Source organism: Coenobita brevimanus, chromosome 63, assembly GCF_032717465.1.
Source record: "Coenobita brevimanus isolate Jiangsu-jjx chromosome 63, ASM3271746v2, whole genome shotgun sequence".
NCBI lineage: Eukaryota > Metazoa > Arthropoda > Malacostraca > Decapoda > Coenobitidae > Coenobita > Coenobita brevimanus.
Window position 1 is genome coordinate 24,574,403 of NC_137016.1, and position 27,855 is coordinate 24,602,257.

The 27,855-nt window shown below is 43.3% G+C and overlaps 1 protein-coding gene across 7 annotated transcripts in view; it reads right to left on the bottom strand.

Annotated features, from left to right (window-relative positions):
* mRpS34 (mitochondrial ribosomal protein S34) overlaps nt 1-27,855 on the bottom strand; it is a 200,617-nt gene that overhangs the window by 63,924 nt on the left and 108,838 nt on the right. For all 7 annotated transcript variants that reach the window (XM_080276002.1, XM_080276007.1, XM_080276003.1 and 4 more), the window contains exon 3: nt 2,364-2,570. In XM_080276002.1, the coding sequence (XP_080132128.1) occupies nt 2,364-2,570 (207 nt within the window). The remainder of the gene's footprint in view (nt 1-2,363; nt 2,571-27,855) is intronic.

Sequence of the window (27,855 nt, forward strand, 5' to 3'; positions counted from 1 at the left end):
TCACTTTGCTATGGACCTGTTGTGCTTTTTTTGGCCAAGGCGACCCTGCATGCTTCCACTGGGACAACTGTGCTTTGGTTTCTGGGTCATACCCATACACCAAAGTCTCATCTCCAGTGATGACAGTCTTCAGAAAGTCTGGATCGCGATTCGCACATGCCAACATGTCTTGTGCAACGGTCATCTGAGAGAAGAGATCATAATGAATGCGATGAAGTACCTGCAGGAGATATCAAACACTGACTTTGAAAATGTTTGAGGCAGTGGAAAGAACACTGGGCTACGTGTGTCAGGTCCGAAGTGGCTTACTTAGTGGGGAATTACTGTCCTAGCTCAATAGGTTAGGTATTTATTTTTTGGGAACCGAAGGTCAGATACTTTCTGAAGTGACCTTGTATATATATTTCATCAGCAACAGCTATTGCAAGTACACCGCTAAACAAAGGCCTCGCCTTATCTTCTCCACGAATTCCTTCACTGTGCCAATCCCTGCCTGCAAACTTATCTGTCTCAACTCTCTACCTCCTGTCTGGTCTTTTCCTGCTACACTTTAAATCCCCAGTCAGTCGGCCTCTGGCTTCATTAATTATCCATTACTCTTCCTTCACAACCTGCCCACCTCCATTTCTGTTCTTTTATAACTTCTATGATGTCTCTGACTTTTGTCTGCTCTCTCACCCAAGTTGACCTTTTCCTGTCTCTTAAAGATATTCCCAACACTGTCCTTTCTATTGCTCTTAGAGAATGGATTAGTTGATTTTCCATCAACTTTGTTAGAGTCCAAGTCTCACAACTGTATGTCAGCTGGGATTATACATTCGTTACATACTTTTTGTTTCATACATATTGGCAAGCTACTTTGCATGATACCTCTATGTTTACCAAAAGCTTTCCATCCCATGGGAGCATTCACAAACTCAGGAGCTGCCAGTGATTACTGGGTAATTTACATTAATTAGGAACTCAGTCAGTTCCTCCTGACTGGCACAGTCAGTATATGATCTAAAACTCCTTCCATGATATTTTGTGATGAGCAGTACATGAATTCTTCGATACAGTATTCAATGGTTATACCAGATTTTTATAAATGATTTACTAAATAAAATACTGCAGAAGTCACTAGAATGAATAAAATGACAAGTGGTCCATTAGCATTCACCATATAATATTACATGTCTCGGTGCATGGTTAATTTGAGATTCTTATCATTTAGTCTTCAAACAGATTAATGTTTCAACCGGCAAGTGCTGAAGAGAATGTATTGACTATCAGTTATAAAGGAGGCATAATTTACAAAGCCAAAATCATGCGAAGACAAAGCCGCTGTATGAAATTGCAAGTAGCAACAGATGTTTCCAGAAAGACAACAACAAAACAAAAACATGGGTTATATGCGGGAAATTTTTTCTCGGATTATTTTAGTCAACCCTCACCAAGTATATATCCAGGCATCATACACTCACAGCAGCAAAATACCTGCATCAGAAATCACAATAAGCATCTAAAGCTGTATAATATAGTTTCATTTTGTTTTTGAATGCTCCAATATGCTTGCATGCATCGGACTTGGTCACCTAATGGCAGCTCTCCATGCCGCTCAATCTCTGGTGGCTTCCCTATTTAGTCCCTTATCCCTCAGGTCACAGTCAATGACCCTGTCCCAGGTCTTTTTTTGGTCTACCTCTCGCTACCCTACCCCCAACACTGACACTTCTCACTTTCAGCACCCAATTATCATCCCCCATCCTCTCCACATGCCCAAACCACCTCAATCTATCTTTCCTCATCACAACACTAATACACTCCAGGCCCAACCTACCTCTCAATCCTGTGCAAGAAACTGACATCACAGAATCATAACATTCATCTACCAAAACTCCTACAGTACCTTTCTTAACCCAGATATGCCATCTTGAATAACCACATGATCAGCTGATATCATCAGTCAGTAAACACCAAAAGAAGCAATATACAATACCAGCAAAAGATGCCATATAATGTACAATACAGGAATATAACAGAGACCAATCATTCAAACATTATCATGATTCATCATCACCTAAACTTTTATTTTTTTTTACCTACGGATGGAGTGACAGAGGGTGTAGAAAACAAGGTAAGCGAAAGGACAATAAAGGGAGAACTATCAAAAGCAAGACCAGTGAAATAGGCCTGACACTCATTCACTCACCATTCAAGCCCCTGGAATAATGGTTCCACTCTCTATGCCTAACCATCACCTCCCCCCCCACCCCCCCCTTTTTTTTAATAGATGCACTTCACATTACAGTACTTACTAGATTTCCTAATTTAATAACAAAGTACGACTGCTAAATAAAACAAGTACAGTAACTGAAACCCACCTTTAACAGCGGAGGCATTTCGATGGTTCGAGGTAAAACATTCACTTCTTGACAGGTACAATTTTCATATGATTTTAAATATTTGGCTTCCTCATGTTTGTGTATTAAGCGGAAGTCTGTCTTGTAGGCAGCTTTGGAAATGTCCATCACTCCTAAATTTTTACCACGGAAGATCTTTTCCACCAGCACTTTGCCCCTCATGTTGTCCTGGAAAGTATAATAAACTACTTGTTACCAATAAAACTCATGTAAGACCATTAGATTTTAGGATTCATATTTTCCTCACACATTTTCAGTTAATATCATCACCTCCATCCAGCCTTACAAAACACATAACACATAAGTGGCTGGCAGGACTACTCAACTGTATAACTAGACTGTGGCCAAGACATGATTTACATTAAGTTGTGATAGAAAGCGTTAGCAGGAATACACTGAGGTGGTTTGGCCGTGTGGAGAGGATGGAGGGTGAAAGACTGACGAAGAGAGTGTATGTGAGTGAGGTGGAGGGGGGGAGAAGGAGGGGGAGGTCGAGGATGAGATGGAGGGATAGGGTGGAGAGGTATATGAGAGGGGGGTGGGATGAGTTGGGAGCAGGGCAGTGAAATGGCGGGGAACAGGGCGACATGGAGGTGATTTGTTTGTGGCCACCCCGAACAGGATTGAGGCATCTGGCAATAGACAGATAGAAGGAAAAAGATGGCAAAGAAAAAAAAAAATCTTTCTTTCCTTCATTCTTTCCTCTTCCTTCTGCCTATGGGTTACACTACACTGAGTAACAAGCCAAATGGTTTCCTGCATACCAGGAAACCATTTACTACACTGGGTGGTAAGCACAAAATCAAATAATGGAGCCTGGTGGTTTACTGGGTAATTAAGGCACTTAAATCGGATTTAGACTGTATAGGTTTATATCCAAGGGATGATTGTGGTTTACTGCTCATGTAATGCCACTCAGGGATGAGTGAGGCTGGTCAATCTCATCTTAAATGTTAGGACCAACTTGTCTAGCCCCAGACTTCTCCACTCCTCACTGGGCAATGTAGGACTGGATAATGGATGGATGGATGGATACATAAATCAAACATTGTATGGATAATAATCACAGCTATTTGCATAGGCAAACAGCCATTCATCATCTGCAGAACGCAAGTTTGTAGGCATCCAAGGAAATGGCTTAAAATTATTTATGACACCACGTAATCATTAGGAGGGGTAACGGGAGGAATTATCCCAAGCTCAGAGCTGAGTACTGGGTGCATAATTATGATACTTCACAGGTGTGATCACCTTCCCTTGAAAATGATATCTTGTACATTCTTTGAAAAAGTACAGTGGGCCCATTTTATAGCAGCACTGATTGCACTAATCATTCTTTATGTGACACACCTAATCTCCACCCTGCTGCTTTTTAAGCTGGCCATTCCAGGGTTCGTGCAGGAAGGGTGTTGTGATGAACCCCACCACCTTCAACATTTTATACGCCCACACGGTTAGGTTACAGTCGTGGGACGCTGACATCATGACCTTGACACATGTGCACAAACTGCTCTGGGCGCCCTCCCCTACCCTGTTCACCCACACTGGCCTTGTACTGCATCACCACCTTGACCCTCACTGTCTGACTAGCTTCTTCTTCATTTCTCCAACATTCGCAGCCTTTCCTTTAACCTTCTCTCTGTTAAGCACCATCTCTCCTCCTCTAAATCTCACCTTCTCTTCTTAACTGAGACTTAGCTGTCTGAGGCAACTGATGGCAAACCCTTCTCTGTATCCTCCTACTTTCTCTATACTCATTTCAAAGCAAAAGGTGGCTGTTGTGTATATGTACGCAACAACTTATCTTGCTCTCATGTTCCTGAATTTGATTCTTCTGAATTCCCTACTCTCTGGCTTCGGCTTCCCTGTCATTCTCTGACTAAATACTGTATATCCGTGCTATTTACTTATCCCCTAATTCTACTGACCATGAAAAATTCTTTGACTATGTTATTTCTACGACGGAACACATCCCATCTGTTTCTCCTTTCTGTGAAATCTCCATTCTAGAAGATTTCATTATTCACCACCACCTTTGGCTCTTCTCTCCTTTTACTGATTCACCTGGTGAACAAGCCTACATCTTTTCTATCCTTAATGACCTAGAAATGCTTGTACAGCATCCTACCTATGTCCCTGACCGTCTTAGAGTGTGTTCCAACATACCTCATGTCTTCCTTACAACCAATCCTTCTGCTAATGCTGTTAATCTTTCCTCTCTGTTGGGCTCCTCCGATCAAAACCTTATCACCGTCCTGTTCCTCCAGTACTGCCTGTGGACCCTCCAAAGAAATGTAAGTTGTGGCACTTTGGAGCTGCTGATTGGGAGACCCTCAGGCAGTACGTCTTTGATTTTCCCTGGAATGATTATTGCTTCTATGGCTGGAAGCTATCTGAGTGTGCCTTGCACATTATGGAGATTATTCTCTCAGGCATGGAAGCATACATTCCCTTCTCAAAACCTTTGACTAATGCAAAATAAAATCTGGTTTAATCATGCTTGTTCTAATGTTGTCCCCAACAAGGAGATGGTCTATAAAAGGTACCAAAGCCAACCCACCCCTGAATCACGTCTTTTTTTATGTTTCTGTCTGGAATCATGCTAAGTCTGTTCTTCGCTATGCGAAAAATAATTTCCTCCGTACTAAACAATCTCAACTCTCCAACTCGAATTCTTCCGGCTCCTTCTGACTCATTGCCGAAAACCTTTCTAACAACTTTACCTAATCATCTTTCCCTCCTCTTTTCTACTCAGATGGCTCTGTAGCTATTTTTTCTACTGATAAAGTAGATCTCTTTGCTCAGACGTTCTGCAATACCACCTTAGACGATTCCGGTGCTGTTCCTCCATCACTTCCCCCTTCAGACTTCCTCATGGCTGACATTAAAATTTCTTCAGCTGATGTATTCTCTGCCATCACTGGCCTCAATATTAACATGTGGAGAGAATGGAGAATGAAAGACTGACTAAGAGGGTGTATGTAGGTGAGGTGGAGGGAGGGAGAGGGAGGGGTAGACCGAGGATGAGGTGGAGGGATGGAGTTGAGAGGTATATGAGGGAGGGGGGGGGGGTGAGTTGTGGGGAGGGTAGTCAAATGGTGGGTGACAGAGCGACTTGGAGGCATTTTGTCTGCGGCCACCCTTTGCGGGATTAGGGCATCAGGCTATAGGTAGATAGATAGATGGAATATGAGCCTGAAGAGGTTCCTCCTGTTGTCCTCAAGAACTGTGCTTCTGTGCTTACACCCTGCCTAGGTAAACTCTTTTGCCATTGTCTATCAACTTGCATTTTTCCTTCTTGCTGGGAGTTTGCTCTCCTTCAGCCTGACCCAAAGAAGAGTGACCATTCCCAACCCTCTAACTATCACCCAATTGCTTTAACATCCTGTGTCTCAAAAATTTTCAAGACTATTCTTAACAAAAAAAAATTTTAAGTATCTTTCTTATCACAACCTTCTTTCTGATCGTGTAGTATGGGTTCCATCAGGGACACTTCACTGGCAATCTCAACTACCTTTCAGACTCCTGGTCATCCTTCTTTCAGGACTTTGGCGAAAGTTTTGCCATTGCACTTGACATTTCAAAGGCTATCAATTGAGTCTGGCATAAATCTTTAATTTCCAAACTGCCCTCTTACAGTTTCTATCCTTCTATGTGAGCCTTCATCTCTAGCTTCCTTTCTGGTAATTCTATAGCTGCTGTTGTAAACAGCCACTGTTCTTCTCCAATATCTATCAACAGTGGTGTTCCTCAGGGCTCTGTCCTATCACCAACTCTCTTCCTCTCATTCATCAAAGACCTTCAAGCTGTACATCTAACCCTATCCACTCACACGCTGATGATTTCACCCTTCAACTTTCCCTCCAGATCTCACAACATCCATCTCAGCAGTTACTTCAAGAAACAAAGGGATGAGGCTATGGCAAACTGCAAACCTAATATCTGACCTGGCTCATACTTCTGACTGGGGTAAAAGTAACTTTGTTGTTTTTAACCCCTACGTGTCGGAGGTTTTCCGATGTCACACGCTCCTCCCTGTGGGGGATTTCCATGATTTTGGAAAAAATACCCTTACTTCAAACCCTAATACCTGCCAAACTATAACAGCTAGACAAAAAATTAAAGATGCATAGGACTCATCAACTTTCCCTCTTTCAAATGAAAGTTTCCCCACATCTCCAGGTGGTCCCATCAATGTGTAAGGATAAGTTAAAATTTAATGGGTGGCGGGAAGACATTTGTGGCTAAACACGTAGACCAGCATTGCTCCGTGCCCAAAATCGTGACGGCTATACACGTCAACCAGCGCATAGGGTTAATGCATCAAAGACTCAGTTCTTACACCTATCAACCCAACAAAATCTTCCACAGGAGCACCTACTAATATTTAATAATATCCAGCTCAATCCTGTATCATCCTTAAATATACCTGGGGTTTCATTTTCCTGGGGCAGGCAGTGGCAGAATTGGTAGAGAGGCAGGATGCAGTCCTAATGGACCCAGGCTCGAGTCATGGCTGGGGCAGGGAACAGTTTAAGGATCTGAATTTCATAAAAAGAAGACTTTTCTGATCTACCAGATGACCTGCCGACATGTCATAAAAGTACTGTACCCCCTCTTATACCAATACACCAGTCCTGTACAGGACAGCCCTAGCATGTATTCAATATGGATGGTGCGTGTTGGCGCTGAAGTGGTGACATGCAGAGGTGCACGAGGACTACTGGGCCTCAAGCAGGACTACAGGGAATCGGAGATAGGTCCTGAAGCCTTTGCCGTGAGTCGGACACGTAAAATGAATACAATAAAAAAATAAAATATAAAGATTACTGTACATCTCTTGTTCACTCTCATCTTAAATGTTAGGACCAACTTGCCTAGTCCCAGGCTCCTACGCTCCTCATGGGGCAAAGTACGACTGGATGATGGATGGATGGATGGACATCGCTTATAAAATCTGCTTCCAAGAAATTAGGTGTGCTAAACAGACTTGTACCTTCTTGAAACCTTGCACAGTTGTTGACTTTATACACGGATATTTTTTCGTCGCTGTGTAGAGTAAAACTCGTGTGGAGAGGCTCCATACAAACAGCTATTCTCAACAACGTGGAGTCAAGGGCTTATCATCTCATTAACCCTCCTCCTTTTACTGGCCTCTGTCTCTTTTCCACACTGATGCGTCTTTACAGTAATACCCCAATATACGATACCCCTAGATGCGATACCTCGGCTTAGCAATAAGGGGACAAATTGCACCAGGCCCTGATACCTGATGGGCGCGCCACAGATAACGATGGGCCTTCTGATGTTGTGCCCACAGACAATAGGCCGAAATTTTGCACCGTGTGTTCCTGTGGCCAGCTGAGTCCACCCGCCTCCCAGGGTGCGCAGAAACACTCTCGCAGGCCCCATAGCCATCCCCTGTGCTCACCCATATCGCTCCTCTCGAACCGGTCATCTCAGGGTGAGGATCTCCCTTACGCTTGCCTGCCATGCATCGTGTTGCACCACCAACGTTACGCAGGTTGCTATCATAGTGCATCGTAACTGTCTTCAAGCAGTGCCATGAGTAAAGCAGTGATACTAATCATGTGTAGTGTGCAACACTGTGTGATTTTCGGCCCAAATAAGTGAGATAATGTCTGGTAAGGGTGCTGCACGTGGTGGGGCTCGTGGTGGTGCTAGTGGAGGCCCTAGTCGTGGTGGTAAACGGCCTGCTAGTGGTGGTGCTGGTGATGTTCCCACGAAGCATGTACATAAGACTGTGTCACTGGAGATGAAATTGGACATCCTTAAGTGGCATGACAAAGGTAAAAGTGTGTGTTGTATCGCCTCGGCTCTCCACCTGGCCCAGTTGACTGTCTCCACAATCATAAACAAGAAGGAGACCATTAACCCCTTAACCGCGGGGCGTCACTTTCATGACGCTTGGGAGCAAAGGATCATACCGCGGGGCGTCACTTTTGTGATTCTGTGTTATTTTGAATTCGCCCGGGCTTGTATCATCTATCAGTACTGCCAATGTCCAACACCAGTCAGCACTCCTAATCTCATCTGTACTCCCATCCATTGTTGACAATTTAGCCATTTCTCCCCGTTCTTGACTCCCCTCCCTACCTCCCCTCCATTACCCTCTCCTCTCACCTGCCCAGCCGTGCTGGGCTAAGTAAATCTTCCCTGGAATTTTCCACTGATTTCATCCATTGAAATAAGCCCTATGCCCTATTCTTATACCAAATAATATAAACAAAAAAGAAATAAGGTAAGTGATAGTGCCATACACCTGGAATTGGCTAATTATCACCTGACAACACCTCATGTGCACTCGTTCACTAATTTTCGCTGTTTATTTCCCCTTGAAATATGCTGTATAATCTATTCTTGTAATAAAAATATACATAAGAAAGGAAGGGAGAAGCCTAAGTGACATTTACATTCACCTGGAACTACCTAATTTATTATGTATTGTCTAGATTTCCTGTCAATCATTTCATAGCATATATATTAGCAGCTGTCACCACGCTGACATTGGCAGCATTGCACTCCCCCTAGGCCACCAGTCCACCACACTGTATTCAGTTTACTGTAGTCTTTCAAGGTGAAACCATGTCGGATTCGCGCCTGTCCAATTCCGCCGTTTTTTAGCCCCATGCAAAGGGCCCTGTGACCTATACCCCCTACTAAACTTCGTGTGGAAAGGGGTAAAGGGCTAAGTGACTGCTGTGGAACGTGAACTGGCTAATTTATCAATGAAAATGATGGACAGTGACTATGATGTTTCAGGTGAGTAAAACAGTGGAAGTGGAAATGTAAATAATGTGTAAACAGCAAGTGAAAGCTATGAATGTAAATATAAGTGAACAGTGGAAAATAGTTTTATAAGTTACTGCAAGTGACAGTGCATAAGTGTAAATAAAATAGAAATGTAAATAATGTAAATAAAATAAAGAATGTAAATAGAAATGTAAATAAGTAGTAATATAGGAATACGAGTATATATACTATGAGTAATGAAAGTGAATGTTTCACTCTAGCATGTATGAATACTATGAGTTATGAAAGTGAAAGTGAAAGTGACAGATTCGCTCTCAATGCTAGTATACAGGACGAGAAAGTGAATGCTACATATATTACTGAAAGATAAACTGAATGCCTACAGTGACAATAAACTTCTATTACTGAAGGAAACTTATGGAAAAAGACTGCAGATATATATGTGTTATATAGTAATAGAAATATAAAGTGTGAGTGTTTTTATGAAATGACAGAACACCTGCGGTGAACGAGCACAAGTGGGAAGGTCATACACGCTCATAATTTTCATTGCTTTCACAGTGTTTTTTTTTTTTGTTTTTTTTTGAGTATGGATTCCAAACTATTTGAAAATCATAGAACAGTGTTTCTAGTGATAATATCAGGCTGTGGTAATCATATTACAGGTTGTCAGGAAGTGTAAAGTGGAGACTTCGTTACCCATACGCAGAGGTCTCCACAAGTCCTACGGTACTTGACGAAGGCTCAACAAACATCCCAGGAGAAAGCTGAAGGTATGTGCCATATGCATATGTAATTTTAATATTCTAGGACTAATAACTGATTTTTGGCAAATATTTTTAGAGTGTCTGTCGGAGCGTGAATATCCCCGCGAGACACACAAGTCAAGCCAAAACAACCCCACGGTTTAGGGGTTAAAGCTGCTGCTGGAGAGGTTACGACCTTATCTGCCTCCTGTATCACCCGCCAGTGAGAGCCTGCAATGGAGAAGCTGAAGCGGATGCTGCGCATGCAGGTGGAAGATCAGAACCATCACAAGGCACCCATGAGGCAGGCTATTATTTGCACTAAGACTCTCTCGCTCCAGGACAAGCTAAAGGTCAGGCGTGAGCTTGAAGAAAGTGAGACCTTTAAGGCGAGCCATGGGTGGTTTGACTGGTTTAGGAGGCGGGCAAATCTCCACCACGTGAAGATGTACGGTGAGGCGGTGAGTGCAGATACGGTGGCAGCGGCAGCATTTCCTGATGAGCTGAAATGCATTGCAGAGGGTGGCAATAGTGCGGAGCAGGTCTTGAATTTTGACGAGACTGGGCTGTTTTGGAAGAGAATGTCCTCCGAGACATATCTTGCAGTGGAGGAAAGGTCTACACAAGGATTCAAGCCCTTGAAGGACCGGCTGACACTGCTGCTGGGGAGCAATGCCAAGGCGACCTCAAGTTGAAGCCACTCCTAGTCTACCACTCGGAGAACTCCAGGGCTCTGGTGAGGTATAGTAATGAGAACCTTGGGGTTATCTGGAAGTCAAACAAGAAGGCTTGGTTGACTTCAGATAACTGTTCGTCCTATTTCCACTCACACCTCTAGTGTGCTGCAGAGGTACGCGTCTCGTGAGAATCTGGCGAACAAATTTCTCCTAGTGGTGGATAACGCGCCTAGCCACCCACCCATGATGAAGGAATGGGCCAGCAATATTGAGATGGTGTTCCCACCCCCCAGCACCACGTTTTTGTTGCAGCCGATGGACCAGGGGATGATCGCTGCCTTTAAAGCCTACTACCTCCATCGCATGATGAAGCAGTTGGTAAGGGCCTGCGACAGTGATACAAGGACAACAGTACGGCAGTTCTGGCGGGGACACTACATACGCCATGCCTTGGAGAATATAACTGCTGCATAGGACGAGGTGAGCCAGGTGACGATGAAAGGTGTATGGCAGAAGCTGTGGCCAGAGTGCGTGTAACAGTTGCATTAACACAATGTTATGTTAGTCACACTTGCATAACAGTTGCATTAACAAGATGTAACTACAATTTTACAATTTTATGGCCATCACAATTCTGTAACAGTTGCATTAACAAGATCTGAGTACAATTTTATGGCCAACACAATTATGTAACAGTTGCATTAACAAGACGTAACTACAGTTTTATGGCTAACACAATTATGTAACAGTTACATTAACAAGATGTAACTACAATTTTATGACCAACACAGTTATGTAACAGTTGCATTTACACAATGTTATGTTAATCACACTTACATAACAGTTGCATTGAAATGATGTAACTATAATAGCATTAACATGATGTAACTGCAATTAGGATACAATATTCATACAAGTATGTTACTTTTACAGTATTATGTATTCCACGTCATTAGGTTACAAGTTGATTGTAATGTGTATATAGTATCCATTAATATGCTATGACTATTTACTGTCATTGGTACGACAGAAGCGTGACCGAGCGATACGTAGGCATTATATAGGCATTAGTATATATCTCATAAACACAATGTACGGGATGTAGTGTCTGCTGGAGATGTACACAGCTTCTCACTATGAATGTCAATTCACATAATGTCTATCCACAATCATGTCCTAGACCATCAAGAATCCTTAATATATGATGTGTTTCAAACATCCTCATACTCCAGACGACCAAGATTTTCATGACGTATTCAAACACGTGGAGTAACCAGCCCTAGTCAGTTAGTCCACGTGAATGGAAATCTAACAGACATTACATCACACCACACATCCTCTCCAAGCTGTATATAATGTTGGAGAGATTCCCTTCAGAGGTGAAAGGGGAGAGAGGGGCTAGAGAGAAGGCCCGACATTAGAGGGGGTCATTAGGAGACTTGGCCGTCACGCTCCGTTACGCTGAAACTCACTATTCAATATAACTGTACAATAAACTCCGTAACCCAAGGGTGCTGTAACTCATCTCGTTGACACTATGTCTCACGACTTTATTCTGGCAGAGCTTGACAATCCACAATCGACTTCCCTATCTCCCTACAAGTACCTACAACCACGCTACTGAGATGCATTCACTCTTTCACTGGCTTCCCTGAGGGCGTGCAAACTCCTCCTGTCGAGCGTGTGCGGCAGGACAATGTCGAGTTGTCACACAAGGCAGGCTTCGGGGAGGTCAACGAGGATAACATGGAGGAGGTTCTCGAGAGCCACAGGGAGGAACTCAGCAACGAGGAGCTCCTCAATATGGAGATCCAGCGGGCGCACCAGGAGGCATAGGAGGAAGAGGTTGTGCCTGAGGTACAAGCTCTCAACATAAACATCCTCAAGGAGATGCTAACGAAGCTGGATGAAATCATAGACTTAATGAAAACACATGACCCCCTCCCAAGACAATGCAGGGACACAGCTTAATGTCTCGAGGAGGGTATGACAGTCTACAGGACGATGCTGGAGGAGAAGAAGAGGGCGGCCAGGCAGACAATGATCACAGCCTTCTTTAAGCAGGCCTCCACCAGGCCAGCAAGTAGCACAGGATCTCCCCAGCCCTCGACAAGCAGAGCATCTCCCCAGCCTTCAACCAGCAGAGCATCTCCCCAACCTTCAACCAGCAGAGCATCTCCCCAGCTTTCAACCAGCAGAGAAACGCCAAGGTACACCTCCCACCGAGGACATGCTCGGCCCGTTGTGCTGGACCTAACCTCCAGCCAATCGTCGTCTCCCCTGTCACCTGTGTCTCCACTAAGGCACTCTGCCACTCCATCGTTGCCTTCCTCGTCCCACCCTCCACCTCCCACACTACTTCAGCCACTGTCTCTGTCTCCCTCACCACGATGAGAGCTACTGCAACAGACTCCATCATTCATCGCAGCGGTTTCCCTCGCCACCTCACAGGACATCGCATCTGTCTCCCACACCACCTCCTCTATCATCGCATCACACTCCATTGCCATCCCCAGAGCCATCACATCACACCTCATCGCCACTGCCTGAGCCAGCACATCACACCCCATCGCCTTCGCCTGAGTCATCGCATTGCACTCTATCACCTCCGCCTGAGTCATTGCATCACACTCCATTGCCAACCCCCTCTGACCCTCCCCTGGAGATAGGGATTACACAGGATTACACAGGAAAGCAAACAGCAACAGACCTTATGGTCCTTTCGAGGCTGCTTGTTAGAGAAAACTATGACTACAAGATCTAACTCTACATGTTGAAGGATAAGGATAGTAAAGCAAGAAGGCTCCCCCCACCACCAAACCCTCCAGGAAAAAGTGAGAAAAACCACCATGCAGCATGGAAAAACTGACATGGAAATTTTATAGGAAACACTGGAAAGGAAAAGTCACATTCTATACTTTATCTATAAGCTACCCGATAGAGTAACCTGAAAGAGAAAGTAAACAAATAAAATAATAGTTACGGCATGACATTATAAACCGGTTACATTGAGTTAATGGGAAGTCTGTGGACATAACGTGGAAGCTACACACTGCACAGTGTGGATGTTTAGGGGTGGTGCAGCAGCCTTGCCTGGCGCTTTTAAGGTAGGCAGCAGTCAATCAGGCCCTAGCTCCGTTTGCTCCACTGAGACAAGGAACTCTCCCATGTGGGACAAGTACACAAGTTTCATCCTGAGGGCTTTGAGGAGGAGGATTGAGTGCTGGGGAGCACCACATGTCACCGAGCCTCACGGGGGATAGCAAGGATGATGACCAGGACAGGACATGGACTTACAAGAAGTAAGTGATGAGAGGTGTTTGATATTTTCTAATCTATTCTTTATGATCTTCAGGCTTTATTTGTTGCTCTCAGTGAGTTATTTACAGGTGTTAGGCTTGGGTTAGCTTCCTTGACAGCTGTTAGGCCATTTAGATTGCCTTTAAACCTGTTTTTAGGCTCATCTGGGTGGGTTTTGGACTTGGTTTGGAGGGAAGTCCAAGGCTGGTAAACGGTCCACATTGAAATACATGTTAAAAGTACCTCGATATACAATACCCCACTTAAGGATGGGGTTTTACCTAACCAATCAGATAGTTAAACCGGGGTATGCCTGTATCTCTTTTCTATTGCTACTTCAATGGTCACTGCTCCTCTGAACTGTCTGCTTGCATCCCATCACCTCTACAACGGACACATACCACCTGTCTAGCAACAAACTTTCATCCCTTTTCTGTCCAGCTCTCTGATGCAGGAGTTAGCCATTACTCCCAGTCTTTCACTTATGCAACAGGTCAACTCTGGAACTGTATCCCTCTGTCTGTATTCCCTACTTCTTATGATCTCCAGTCTTTCAAACACAGTGTGTCCAGGCATCTCAAAATGAATGGATCTTGAAATTGTGTGTGTGTCTCTCTCTCTCTCTCTCTTTGAAGGAATGGTTTGCAGGCTCTGGCCTTTGGATCCTTCTTCCTAGCATAAAATATATAGATAGATAGATATAGATAAATATAATTATATAAATATATATAAATATATATATATATATATATATATATATAGTAACCTCTTAAATAATGCAAGGGTTAGGTTCCTGGAGAGGTCGCGTTAGTTAAAAACGTGTTATTTAAACATAATTTTCCCATAAGAAACAATGGTAATATTGGGGATTATGTTCCTGGACTCTGGGAAAGTCTACCCATTTGGGGAGTTATGCTACTCTAAACTTAAAAGCAACAATATCAGTTTGAAAGAAAATCCACGTAAAAAAAAAAAAAACAGTATATTTGGGGAGAAATAAACAACATTTGAGTCCTAGTTGGGACGAAGCGTTGTTTACTTCTCCCTAAATACAAACCGTTTTCGTATTTTATGTGGATTTTCTATCAATTCTGCTTCATTCATGGCATTGTGAAAGATCATCAACATTATTAATGCATTAGGAATCATAAAAACACTACAATAAAAGCAACATTTTCAGTACAGTAAGTAGGAACGTGGAATGTGAGGGGAGCGAATGATGAGGTGAGAGAGAGAGAGATTGTCCAGGTGCTTGAGGGTGCAAAGTTGATGTATGTGAAAAAACTGAAATGAAATGGTGAGGTGAGAGTGTGAGAGAATGGGAGTATGGATGGGGTATATGTGCAGGACTAGGTGAGAATGAGAGGGCAAAAGAAGGAGTACATATAGTTGTGAGTAAAAGATGGAAGAAGAGCATAAGAGAGTATGGATCAGTTGGGTCATGGATTGTGTGGGTAAGATTGAAAGTTGGAATACAAATGTGGGCGATTGTGTGTGTGTGTGTATGCTCCAACGCAAAATCGTGCAAGCAGAGTGAGAGAAGAGTTCTGGACAAATGTGGAAGTGTGCTTGGAAAAGTTTGGAAGGAATGAGAGAGTGTTTTTGATTGGTGATATGAATTGTACAGTAGGGAATGTGAAGGTGGATGGAATAGTTGGTGAGTCGGGTGTGCCTGCTGAGATAGATGAGAATGGAAGTGCGTCAGTGGACATTTGTGCTGGGAGGGGGTTGGTGATAGCCAATACTCTCTTCAGGCAAAAGATGATCCACAGGTATACATGGAGAGTGATGAGAAGGGTGGGTGGTGAACTGAATGAAAGGAAGGCAATGATTGATTATGCGTGAGTGGATGAAAGGATGCGAAAATGTGTAATGGATGCAAGAGCTTATAGAGGTTGGGGGAGTGGACTTTCTGACCACTACTTGGTGGTGGCCAGAATCAAGGTACAATTAGGATGGAGAAATAGAACAAGGGAAGGACGGGAAGAAGGAGTATTTGTAAAGAGAGTGGAAAGGTTACAAGAGGATGAGAAAAAGGCAGATCATAAGAGAGAAGAGGTGGAACTATTGGGCAAATATGAATTGAAGCAGATGGGGGACGTGGAAGGTGTGTGTAGGATATTTACAGAAGAAATATGTGCAGCATGTGATGTGGTGTGTGGGATGAAGAGAAGACGGAGGGGTGTGCAAGGAACAGCGTGGTGGAATGAAGAGGTAAGACAGGCTGTGGCACAAAAGAAGAAAGCATACAATGAATGGATGAGAAACAGGGGCATGGAAGATGTTGAGAGGTGGAAGAGAGAGTTATATGTAGAAAGAAAGAGAGAGGTGAAAAGATTAGTATGAGAGAGTAAGAAGAGAGCAGATGAGGAATTGGAAGGAACTTGAGTGTAAAGTGGAGGGATTGTAAGAAAATGTTCTGGAAAGAGGTGAAAAGAGTAAGACAGGGTGGAAGTGAAGTTAGCAGGGGAGTGAAAGATAAAAATGGTAGATTACTAGTGGAGAAGGAAGAAAAAGTGAGTAGATGGAGAGAACACTTCAAGGAATTGTTGACCATAGAGGATGGAAGTAATGCGAGTATAAGTGGCCGAGGAATGGCTGGGAGGAGGAGGGAGGTGAGAAGACAGGAAGAAATCAGTAGGGTAGAAGTTGTGGAAGCAATGAAGAAAGTTAAATTGAGGAAAGTCCCATGAATTGATGGAGTGTCTGGTGAAATGTTGAAGTATCGGGGAGAGATAGTAGTAGAATGGATGTGGAAAATGTGCAGATCGGCCTGGGAGGAAGGTAGAGTCCCGGAGGATTGGAAGTCAGGTATAATTATTCCCTTGTACAAAGGAAAAGGGGAAAAAGAAGTGTGTGGTAATCATAGGGGCATCTGTCTTCTTAGTATAATAGGAAAAGTGTATGGTAGGATACTTACTGACAGAGTTAGAGAAAGAACCGAGGAAATACAGTAAGACCTCACTATAATGGACTAATTGGGGCGCTAGCCATTCCGAAAAATGCAAAATTCCGATAAAAGTGATATCAGGACTTCCCCCTGCTAACCTGGACTTTTTCAGATATATCAGACATCAGTCCGGATCTAATGAACAGTTTTTGAACTGTTTTCACTACCACTTCAGTACTGTACTGTGTTATAATTTCACTACATTAACCCCTACACCGCGGGCTTGTTTACCAATAACTTGCGTGTGCCGCGGGGTTATTTGGGCTCCGACAGACTCTCAAAAAATATTTGCCAAAAATCAGTTATTAGTCCTAGAATAATAAAATTACATATGCTTATGGCACATACCTTCAGCTTTCTCCTGGAATGATTGTTGAGCCTTCGTCGGTTACCGTAGGACTTGTGGAGACCTCTGAAGTTGGGTAACGAAGTCTCCACTTTACACTTCCCGACAACCCGTAATATGATTACCACAGCCAGATACAAACACTATAAACACTATTCTACAATTTCCAAGTAGTTTGGGATCCATACTAAAAAAAAAAAACCATTGTGAAAGCAATGGAAATTACGAGCGCGTCTGATCGTCGCACTGGCACTAGTTCGCTCATGGTAGTCTGTCATTTATTATTCATAAAACCCCTCACACTTTATATTTCTATTACTATATAACACTTATATATATCTACAGTCTTTATCCATAAGTTTCCTTCAGTAGTATTAGTTTATTGTCATTGTAGGGATTCAATTTCTTTCAGTAAAATACGTAGCATTCACTTTCTCATCTTGTATACTGGCATTGAGAGTGAATGTCACTTTCATCTTCACTCTCATAACTCATAGCATTCAGACATGCTAGAGTGAAACTTTCACTTTCATTACTCCTAGTATATACTCGTATTCTTATAATACTACTCATTTACATTTCTATTTACGTTCTCTATTTTATTTACGTTATTTACATTTCTATTTTATTTACACTGTGTTGTGCACTGTCACTTGAAATAACTTATAAAACTATTTTCCATTGTTCACGTATATTTACATTCATTACTTTCACTTGCTGTTTACACATTATTTACAATTCCACTTGCACTGTTTTACTCAATAGAAAGATCGTAGTCACTCTTTTATCAATTGTCAGCCCTTTACCTCTTTCCACACGAGGTTTAGTAGGGGTAAAGGTCACAGAACCATTTGCATGGGGGTGAAAAAAGGCCTTGAAGTCAGCAAGTTGAAACATACGTCCTCTCACTTCGGAAGATGAGACTACACTGATAACGCAGGGGCAGCCTAGAGGCCTGCTTTAGGGGTTATTCAGAGTTACCAATATTACTTCTTGAAACAGCTAAGTCTAGCACTGATATGATTGGCAGGAAATCTAGACAATACATTATAAATTTGGTAGTTCCAGGTGAATGTAAATATTTTCCCTTCCCTCCTTACATTTATATTTATTACGAAAATAGATTAGAGGCCTACTTAGGAGATATATAATCAGAGCTACCAATGTTAAATCTTGAAACAGCTTTGTGTAGCACTGATATGATTGGCAGGAAATCTAGACAATACATTATAAATTAGGTGGTTCCAGGTGAATGTAAATATCACTTAGGGTTCTCCCTTCTCTCCTTACATGTATATTTATTACGAAAATAGATTATACAGCATATTTCAAGGGGAAAAAAAAACAGCGAAAATTAGCGAACGAGTGCACGTGAGGTGTTGTCAGGTGATAATTAGCCAATTCCAGGTGTATGGCACTCTCACTTACCTGATTTCTTTCTTGTATATATTATTTGGTATAAGAATACGACATAGGGCTTATTTCAATGGATGAAATCAGTGAAAAATTCCAGGGAAGATTTACTTAGCGTAGCATGGCCGGGAAGGCGAGAGCATAGGGTAATGGAGGGGGGGTAGGGAGGGGAGTCAAGAACGGGGAGAAATGGCTAAATTGTCAACAATGGATGGGAGTACAGATGAGATTAGGAGTGCTGACTAGTGTTGGACATTGTCAGTACTGATAGATGATACAAGCCCCCACTTGAAAGCCCGGGTGAATTCAAAATAACACAGAATCACAAAAGCGACGCCCCGCGGTATGATCCCTTGCTCCCAAGCGTCACGAAAGTGACGCCCCGCGGTTAAGGGGTTAATCAAATGGTATAGTATATATAATAATACTGTACTGTACAGTGATAAACATGTCTTTTATTTACCTTATTGTGGTGAACATACCTGAAGTGGTCAGGCAGTCCGAACTGCTTCTGGCTTTGTCGGACTTTTTCCGATACAAAGGAATTTAGTCCAGTAGCTCATCAAGTCTGATAAAAACTAATTCTGGTCTACTGAAGTCCGTTATATTGAGGTTTTACTGTAGTTGGAGAAGAACAAGGACGCTTTAGGAAGGGAAGAGGTTGTGAAGATCAGATATTCATTCCTAGATCTTTAGTGGAAAAGTTTCTAGAGAAGGGGAAGAAGTTGTCTGCGGCTTTCATGGATTTGGAGAAAGCATATGACAGGGTGGATAGACAAGGATTGGGGAAAGTATTAACAATATATGGAGTAGATGGGAATTTGTTGAATACTGTGAAGAGTATGTATGATGGTGCTAAGGCTGCAGTGCATGTGGATGGTGAACTAAGTGAATTTTTCTCCTTGAAGGTTGGGTTGAAACAGGGATGTGTCATGTCTCCATGGTTGTTCAATCTGTACATGGATGGGGTAATAAAAGAGGTACAAGGTAGGGCTGTGGATGTTGGAGTGGCCCTGGTGAGAGAGGGTAGTGTTTGGAAACTCCCTGTACTGTTGTTTGCAGATGATACTGTGTTGTTGAGTGAAGACAAAGGAGAGCTGCAAGGCATGGTGGATGAGTTTGGGAGAGTGTGTAAGAAACGGAATCTAAAGGTGAATGTAGGGAAAAGTAAAGTGATGGTCTTTGAGAGAGGTGAAAGTCAGTGAATGTACAGCGAGACTGGATGGTGAGGAATTGGAAAATGTGAGTACGTTTAAGTACTTGGGTAGTGTGATGAGTAAGGATGGAGGTTTGGAGGGTGAAGTGCTTGAAAGGGTGCAGTAGGGAAGAAAGGTTGCTGGTTCCTTGAAAGCAGTGATAAGAAGCAGGGAAGTGAGCATGGAAGTGAAAAAGTTACTACATGACAGTACAGGTATTGTGATACCAACTCTAACGTATGGAAGTGAAGCTGGAAGGACACAAGTCAAGAGTGAGAGCAGTGGAAATGAGTTATTTAAGAGGAGCTTGTGGAGTCACATGGAGAGACAGGCTGACAAATGAGGATATAAAGGAGCATTGTGGTGTGGATGTGGATGTGATAGGAAGTGTTAGGAGCAATACATTGAGGTGGTTTGGCCATGTGGAGAGGATGGAGGGTGAAAGACTGACAAAGAGAGTGCCAGTGTATGTGAGTGAGGTGGAGGGGGGAAGAGGGAGGGGGAGGCCGAGGATGAGATGGAGGGATGGGGTGGAGAGATATATGAGAGAGGGGTGTGTGAGTTGGGAACGGGGCAGTGAAATGGCGGGGGACAGGGCGACATGGAGGAGATTTGTTTGTGGCCACCCGAACGGGATTGAGGCGTCTGGCAATAGATAGATAGATAGAAGTAGGTCACAAACAATAACAACACACAGCCACACTCCATCTATGCATCACTTGTCTGCTACTGTCCCTCCTGACCCCACTCCCCCATCTCCCACCGCTCCCCACCCTAAATTTGTTGTCTCTCCTCGCTCTGCTGTCCCTCCTCACTGTGCTGTCCTTCCTCTTCCTCTGATTCCCGTGCTACTGGTGATGAAGATAACTCTCTTAAGTTTTCTGTATTCTTCATAAAGAACTGCTTTATCTTGGTCTGAGTGGATTTCTTCTTTCTGTTCTGCAGCATCAAGTTGTAACAATTTACATCTACCATCACTTTCCTGGCCAAATTTTGTCCGAAAATGAACCAAATTCCTCAGAATGGGGCCAAACTTCATTTTCGAATATTATAGTTCGAATAAAACCAGTTTAAGCAACAGGCAAATAAAAAATTGTGTTTATGCATAAACTTCCACACATGGTCTATCAGCTCGGGACTGTCCAAGGCGCGCAAGGCTAATTTCAAACCACCACATACGTGTAAAGTCGCGTTAAATCGAGAAACCCTTGTTAGTTAAACATATCTCCTTAAATATTTGCTCATATTAAAACGAAAATGCATTTTTAAACTCGGGTTAGGTGAGAGGTTACTGTATATACATATATATATATATATATATATACATATTAATATATATAGTATATATAGATAGATAGATAGATAGATTAGATAGATATATACAGTAATCCCCATACTTTCCGGACGCCCACTTTCCGGACACCCCATATACAGGACATTGTGGACCTGGACCTTCAGAACCCCCAAATGGCCAAAAAAAGAAAAAAATCCCCCCAAAATTAAAATTTTCTCCCACCCGTAAAGAGTGAGAGCAGTGGAAACGAGTTATTTAAGAGGAGCCTGTGGAGTCACATGGAGAGACAGGCTGACAAATGAGAATATAAAGAAGCGTTGTGTGGGGATGTGGATGTGATAGGAAGCGTTAGGAAGAATACACTGAGGTGGTTTGGCCATGTGGAGAGGATGGAGGGTGAAAGACTGACTAAGAGATTGTATGTGAGTGAGGTGGAGGGGAGAAGAGGGAGGGGGAGGCCAAGGATGAGATAGAGGGATGGGGTGGAGAGATACATGAGAGAGGGGGGTGTGAGTTGAGAGCGGGGCTGTGAAATGGCGGGGGACAGGGCGACATGGAAGCAATTTGTTTGTGACTATCCCGAATGGGATTGAGGCATCTGGCAATAGATAGATAGATAGATAGATATATAGAGTTTATATAAATGGCCATATGCAGTTTGCCACAAGGGCGTGGGAAGTAATTCCATCTTGTGCGGTGTGTGTGATAAATGGGTGCATAAGAGATGTAGTGGTATCAGAGGCAGACTGCGAGATAATGCTGATTTTATGTGTACGGCGTGCCGGGGTGAGCAGGTGCAGATTGTCAGACGTGAAAGGATTGAACTTGTTGGTGAATCTCTTGAGTGTGTGGAAAAGTTTTGATATTTGGGAGACATGTTGTGTGCTGGAGGTGGGGCTGGAGCTAGCTCTGTGGCTAGGGTGAGAAGTGGTTGGAAGAAGTTCAGGGAGCTCTTGCCTCTCCTGACATTGAGAGGGCTCTCCCTACGTGCTAAGGGGTCTTTGTATGCAGCATGTGTTAGGAGTGTAATGCTGTATGGCAGTGAGACCTGGGCAGTGAAGGAGGAAGATATTCGCCGGCTCAGACGTACAGAAATGACAATGATTAGGTGGATGTGCAGTGCGTCCCTGCGTCCAAGGCCTGGAGGGGCTGGGTTTACGATGGAAGAGTTGAGAGGTAGGATGGGACTGGAGTGTATTGGTGTTGTGATGAGGAGAGGTAGATTGAGGTGGTTTGGACATGTGGAGAGGATGGGGGATGATAACTGGGTGAGGAAGATGAGAAGTGTTAATATTAGGGGTGGGGTTATGAGGGGTAGACCGAGAAAGACATGGGAAGAGGTCATTAAGTGTGACCTTAGGGTAAAGGGACTGAACAGGGAGGCTGCAATGGATCGTGCAGCGTGGAGAGCCGCCATTAGGTGACCAAGGCCGACACATGCAAGCATGTTGGAGCCTTTAAAAACGAAACGATATATATATATATATATATATATATATATATATATATACAGTACTTGTCAGAAGTATTCAGCATTGTCCGCCAGGCGCGCAATACTTATGGCCCAACAAGAATCACCCATTTTGGGGGGTAAGAATTGAGCCACAAGTTTGAGCTCCGAGCATGACGTCACGGTAGCCTGAGGCCTTCCGACGCGCTGGTTGGTTCCCTCCTCAGTCGCCCCCGGGCTGCCTGAGAGAGAGGAACTCCGCCGAGTGTCCCTCTCAAATTGCGCCATTTTTTACAGAGTGTCCCGCAGTGTTTTGGCCTTCAAAACTTTGTTATGGCACCTACCCGTGAACTATCGAGTGAAATCATATCCCAGATCATTGCTCTAAAGGAGGCAGGCCACCAGACAAAGGAAATTAGTGAATTGGTTGGTGTGGCACGATCGACAGTGCGTCGTTGGTGTGCGCAGTTTCGGGAGGAAAACAGTGGTGAAGTTCCCACAAAGAAACCGAGGTCTGGTAGGCCTAGGAAAACTTCCCCAAGGTCTGTTAATGTTTTAAAACGTGCAGTGGAGTTTAATCCTCGTGTGAGTGCAAGGAAAATTAAGGAGAGCAACCCGGAAGTGTTTGGTGAGGTGTCAGTGAGAACAGTGTCTCGTAGGGTGCATGAGCTTGGTTACACAAGTCACAGGCCTGTGAAAAAGCCTCTTCTCACCAAAAGCCAGAGAATTCGTAGGCTTGCCTTTGCTAATAAATATCTAACCTGGGGTGAGGAGCAATGGTTGTCAGTGTTGTGGTCTGATGAGGCAACGTTTAGTGTTACCTGTAACAGAGGAGCACGTGTGTATCGACGCAAAGGTAGTGACCCACTTGACCCACGGTATGTAGAAAGCACAGTTAAACATCCTGATTCACTCATGGTATGGGGTTGTTTCTCAGGGAAGGGTTTGGGGAAGCTTGTTGTACTTCCCAAGAACCTCAGAGTGAATCAGGATGTTTACCTGGAGCTTCTGTGTGATCATTTACCAGACTCCTTCGAGCTAACAGGTGCACGAGTGTTTCAGCAGGACGGTGCACCTGCTCACAAGGCCAAATCGGTCACCAATTGGCTTCGTGACTGCGAGGTATCATTCATGACAGACTGGCCAGGAAATAGCCCAGACCTCAACCCGATTGAAAACCTCTGGTACCTCGTAAAGAAGAGTCTCCAAGGGAAAGACGTGAGCTCTCTGCCTAAGTTGGAAGCCGCCATTCATGACTCCTGGGACAAAGTACCCCTCCAGCACCTCAGGAGCCTCGCCCTTTCACTTCCAAGACGTCTCAGGTCCGTGAAGAAACGTAAAGGCTACCCTACGAAGCACTAAAGGTAAATAAAATGCATTATTTATATGAGGCGTCTAGAACCAAAGGGGCATCGACGCCAAAATGTACTTTTGAGTTATGACGCTTTAAAGTTGTGTTTATGGCAACGTCATAACCAGAAGGCAATAAACAAACCTTTTATACATCAAAATGATCATCAGTGCCTATGCTCTACATGTAAAGCCAAAAAACCAAAACAATAATAACCGTAAACACAAAATAGGCAGTAAACCAAACCCCCATTTTATAAGTGGGCATAATAACATATTGTAGGGATTTAAAAACATAGCAGAAAAAACATCAACGAATGTATCAATGTACAAAACTTTATTAACTGAAGATTCCAGTTCACTTAATATTAATAAACGAATAATTATTACTGTAATTTCACGTTTTTGACAACTAAAACTGAAATCAATGCAGTTATTATTTTTCCTCTACCATAATAGATTGAAATAATAACACTAAAAAAAAAAAAAAGTAGTGTAGTGCTTAAGTAAATTCAGAAGGGGTAGTGGGGGGTTAAATGGTGGGGTCATCTAGGAGATCGACATCCAACTCTGCCTCCTCGATGCCACCCCCCCTCCCGCTGTCTCCTCTCACCACTCTCTTTTTCCCTTCCTTTCTACCTTTTTCCATTTCTCCACACACTTCTGACACTTAAGAGAGGTTATAGGCACCACCTCCTCACTGTAACTGTGATGAACTCATCTTGTCACCCCTCCCCCTTCAACCCCAATAACAACAGCTCATCTTGTCACCAATAATCCACGATAAATGGGGTAAAAATCCAATACGTAATAATTATACACCTCAGTGAACACGGGAGGGAATCCTCACCGGCACACCGGGCGGGCCACACGCTTGCTGATTGGCTGCTCTGGGGGAATGGCAGAGAATGAGAATGCTGATTGGTTTGGGCTGTGTGGCTTAGATGCCTGCCTGCTCTGATTTGTTCGCCCGGCAGCATGGACAAACCCACGTGACTGAGTCCCTCTACCTCTGTCCAGAAGGCCGAATCTTGTATGGCAACCAGTGCTGTCACTCAGAATAGTGTTAAGCTTGTTGTCTCCCCTACCTAACTCAAAACCAGTATATTGGTGGGGATGCCCCTTTGGCTCTAGACGCCTCATATGTTTTTTCAATGTTGAAAGGTTTGTTTCTCAGGAGGGACGCAGGGCGCTCCATACTTCTGACGAGCACTATATATATATATATATATATATATATATATATATACAGTAACATCTCAAATAATGCAAGGGTTAGGTTCCTGGAGAGGTCGCGTTTGTTAAAAACGCGTTTTTTTTAAACATAATTTTCCCATACGAAACAATGGTAATATTGGGGATTATGCTCCCGGACTCTGGGAAAGTCTACCCATTTGGGGAGTTATGCTGCTCTAAACTCAAAAGCAAAAATATTAATTTGAAGGAAAATCCACGTTAAAAACAAAAAGAGTATATTTGGGGAGAAATAAACAACATTTGAGCCCTAGTTGGACTGAAGTATTGTTTACTTCTCCCCAAATACATAATGTTTTCATTTTTTACGTGTATTTTCTTTCAATTCCGTTTCATTCACGACATTGTGAAAGTTCCTCAACATTATTAATGCATTAGTAGGTCATAAAAACATTTGAGTAAAAGCAACATTTTCATTAAAGTAAGTAGGTCACAAACAATAACAACACACAGCCTCACTTCATCTATGCATCACTCGTCATCTGCTGCTGTCCCTCCTGACCCCACTCCCCCACCTCCCACCGCTCCCCACCCTAAATTTGTTGTCTCTCCTCGCTCTGCTGTCCCTCCTCACTGTGCTGTCCTTCCTCTTCCTCTGATTCCCATGCTACTGGTGATGAAGATAACTCTCTTAAGTTTTCTGTCTTCTTCATAAAGAACTGCTTTATCTTGGTCTGAATGGTTTTCTTCTTTCTGTTCTGCAGCATCAAGTTGTAACAATTTACATCTGCCATCACTTTCCTGGCCAAATTTTGTCCAAAAATAAACCAAATTCCTCAGAATGGGGCCAAACTTCATTTTTGATAATTATAGTTTGAATAAAACCCGTTTAAGCAACAGACAAATAAAAAATTGTGTTTATGCATAAACTGCCACACACGGTCTATCAGTCAGAACTGTCCAAGAAGCGCAGCTAATTTGAAACCATCACGTACGTGTAAAGTCGCTTTAAATCGAGAAACCCTTGTTAGTTAAACACACTTCCTTAAATATTTGCTCGTGTTAAAACAAAAGCACATTTTTTAAACTCACGTTAGTTGACAGGTTACTGTATATATATATATATATATATATATATATATATATATTTATGTGTGTGTGTGTGTGTATATAATTGGGATATTATAGGTGAGCAGTGTGTGAAGAATGATGAAGGAAGGGTAGTGGTGAACAGTGAGGATATTAAAGATGCATGGAGAGAGCATTATAACCGGCTGTTGAATGACTTGGACAGAGAAGGTTTAGAGCTAGCAGATCCAGTGTCTGGCCCTAGGCCTTTGATTGACGCTGCTACTGTGAGTGAGGCAATAGGCAGGATAAAGGTGGGGAAGGCAGCAGGCGTGTCTGGGTTGACTGCCGAAATGTTGAAGGCCTCAGGCGATATACGGGTGAAGTTAGTCACTGACCTGATAAATAAGATTATTTATGAGTGTGCTGTCCAAGATGATTGGCTGAAGAGTGTAATTGTAAATGTGAATAAAGGGAGGGGTGATGCCCTGGAAAGAGGAAATTATAGAGGTATAAAGCTTTTAGATCAGATAATGAAGGTAATGGAGAGAGTTTTAGACGGTATGATTAGAGAAAGAGTGAATATTGATGAGATGCAGTTTGGGTTTATGCCAGGCAGGGGAACCACTGATGCCATATTCATTGTTCGACAGCTTCAGGAAAAATATATTGGTCGGAGAAGGGATCTTTATTTTGTTTTTGTTTATTGGAAAAGGCCTTTGACAGAGTCCCTAGAGAGGTGGTGAAGTGGGCAATGAGAAAGCTTGGCTTGGAGGAGTGGCTGGTTAGGGTGGTTATGGCTAAGTATTTGGGTGATCACACCCAGGTAAGAGTGAATGGAGATTTGAGTGATGGGTTTTCCGTGAATGTTGGTGTGCATCAGGGGTCAGTTTTGAGTCCCATGTTGTTCATCATGGTACTTGAAGCCCTTTCACGTGACTTTAGAAACGGACTCCCGTGGGAGTTGTTGTATGCTGATGACTTGGTGTTGATTGCAGAGAATGAAAGGGAGGTGGAGGAAAGGTTTAGGAAATGGAGAGATGGTATGAGGCACAAGGGCTTAAGGGTCTATCTATCTATCTCTTGCCAGACGCCTCAATCCCGTTTGGGGTGGCCACAAACAAATTGTCTCCAAGTCGCCCTGTCCCCTGCCATTTCACTCCCCTGCTCCCAACTCACACCCCCCTCTCTCATATACCTCTCCACCCCATCCCTCCATCTCATCCTCGGCCTCCCCCTCCCTCTTTCCCCCTCCACCTCACTCACATACACTCTCTTCGTCAGTCTTTCACCCTCCATCCTCTCCACATGGCCAAACCACCTCAGTGTGTTCCTCATAACGCTTCCTATCACATCCACATCAACACCACAACGCTCCTTCATATCCTCATTCGTCAGCCTGTCTCTCCATGTGACTCCATAGGCTCCTCTTAAATAACTCATTTCCACTGCTCTCACTCTTGACTTGTGTCCTTCCAACAACGTCCAAGCTTCACTTCCATACGTTAGAGTTGGTATCACAATACTGTCATGTAGTAACTTTTTCACTTCCATGCTCACTTCCCTGTTTCTTATCACTGCTTTCAAAGAACCAACAACCTTTCTTCCCTGCTGTACCCTTTCAAGCACTTCACCCTCCAAACTTCCATCCTTACTCATCACACTACCCAAGTACTTAAACGTACTCACATTTTC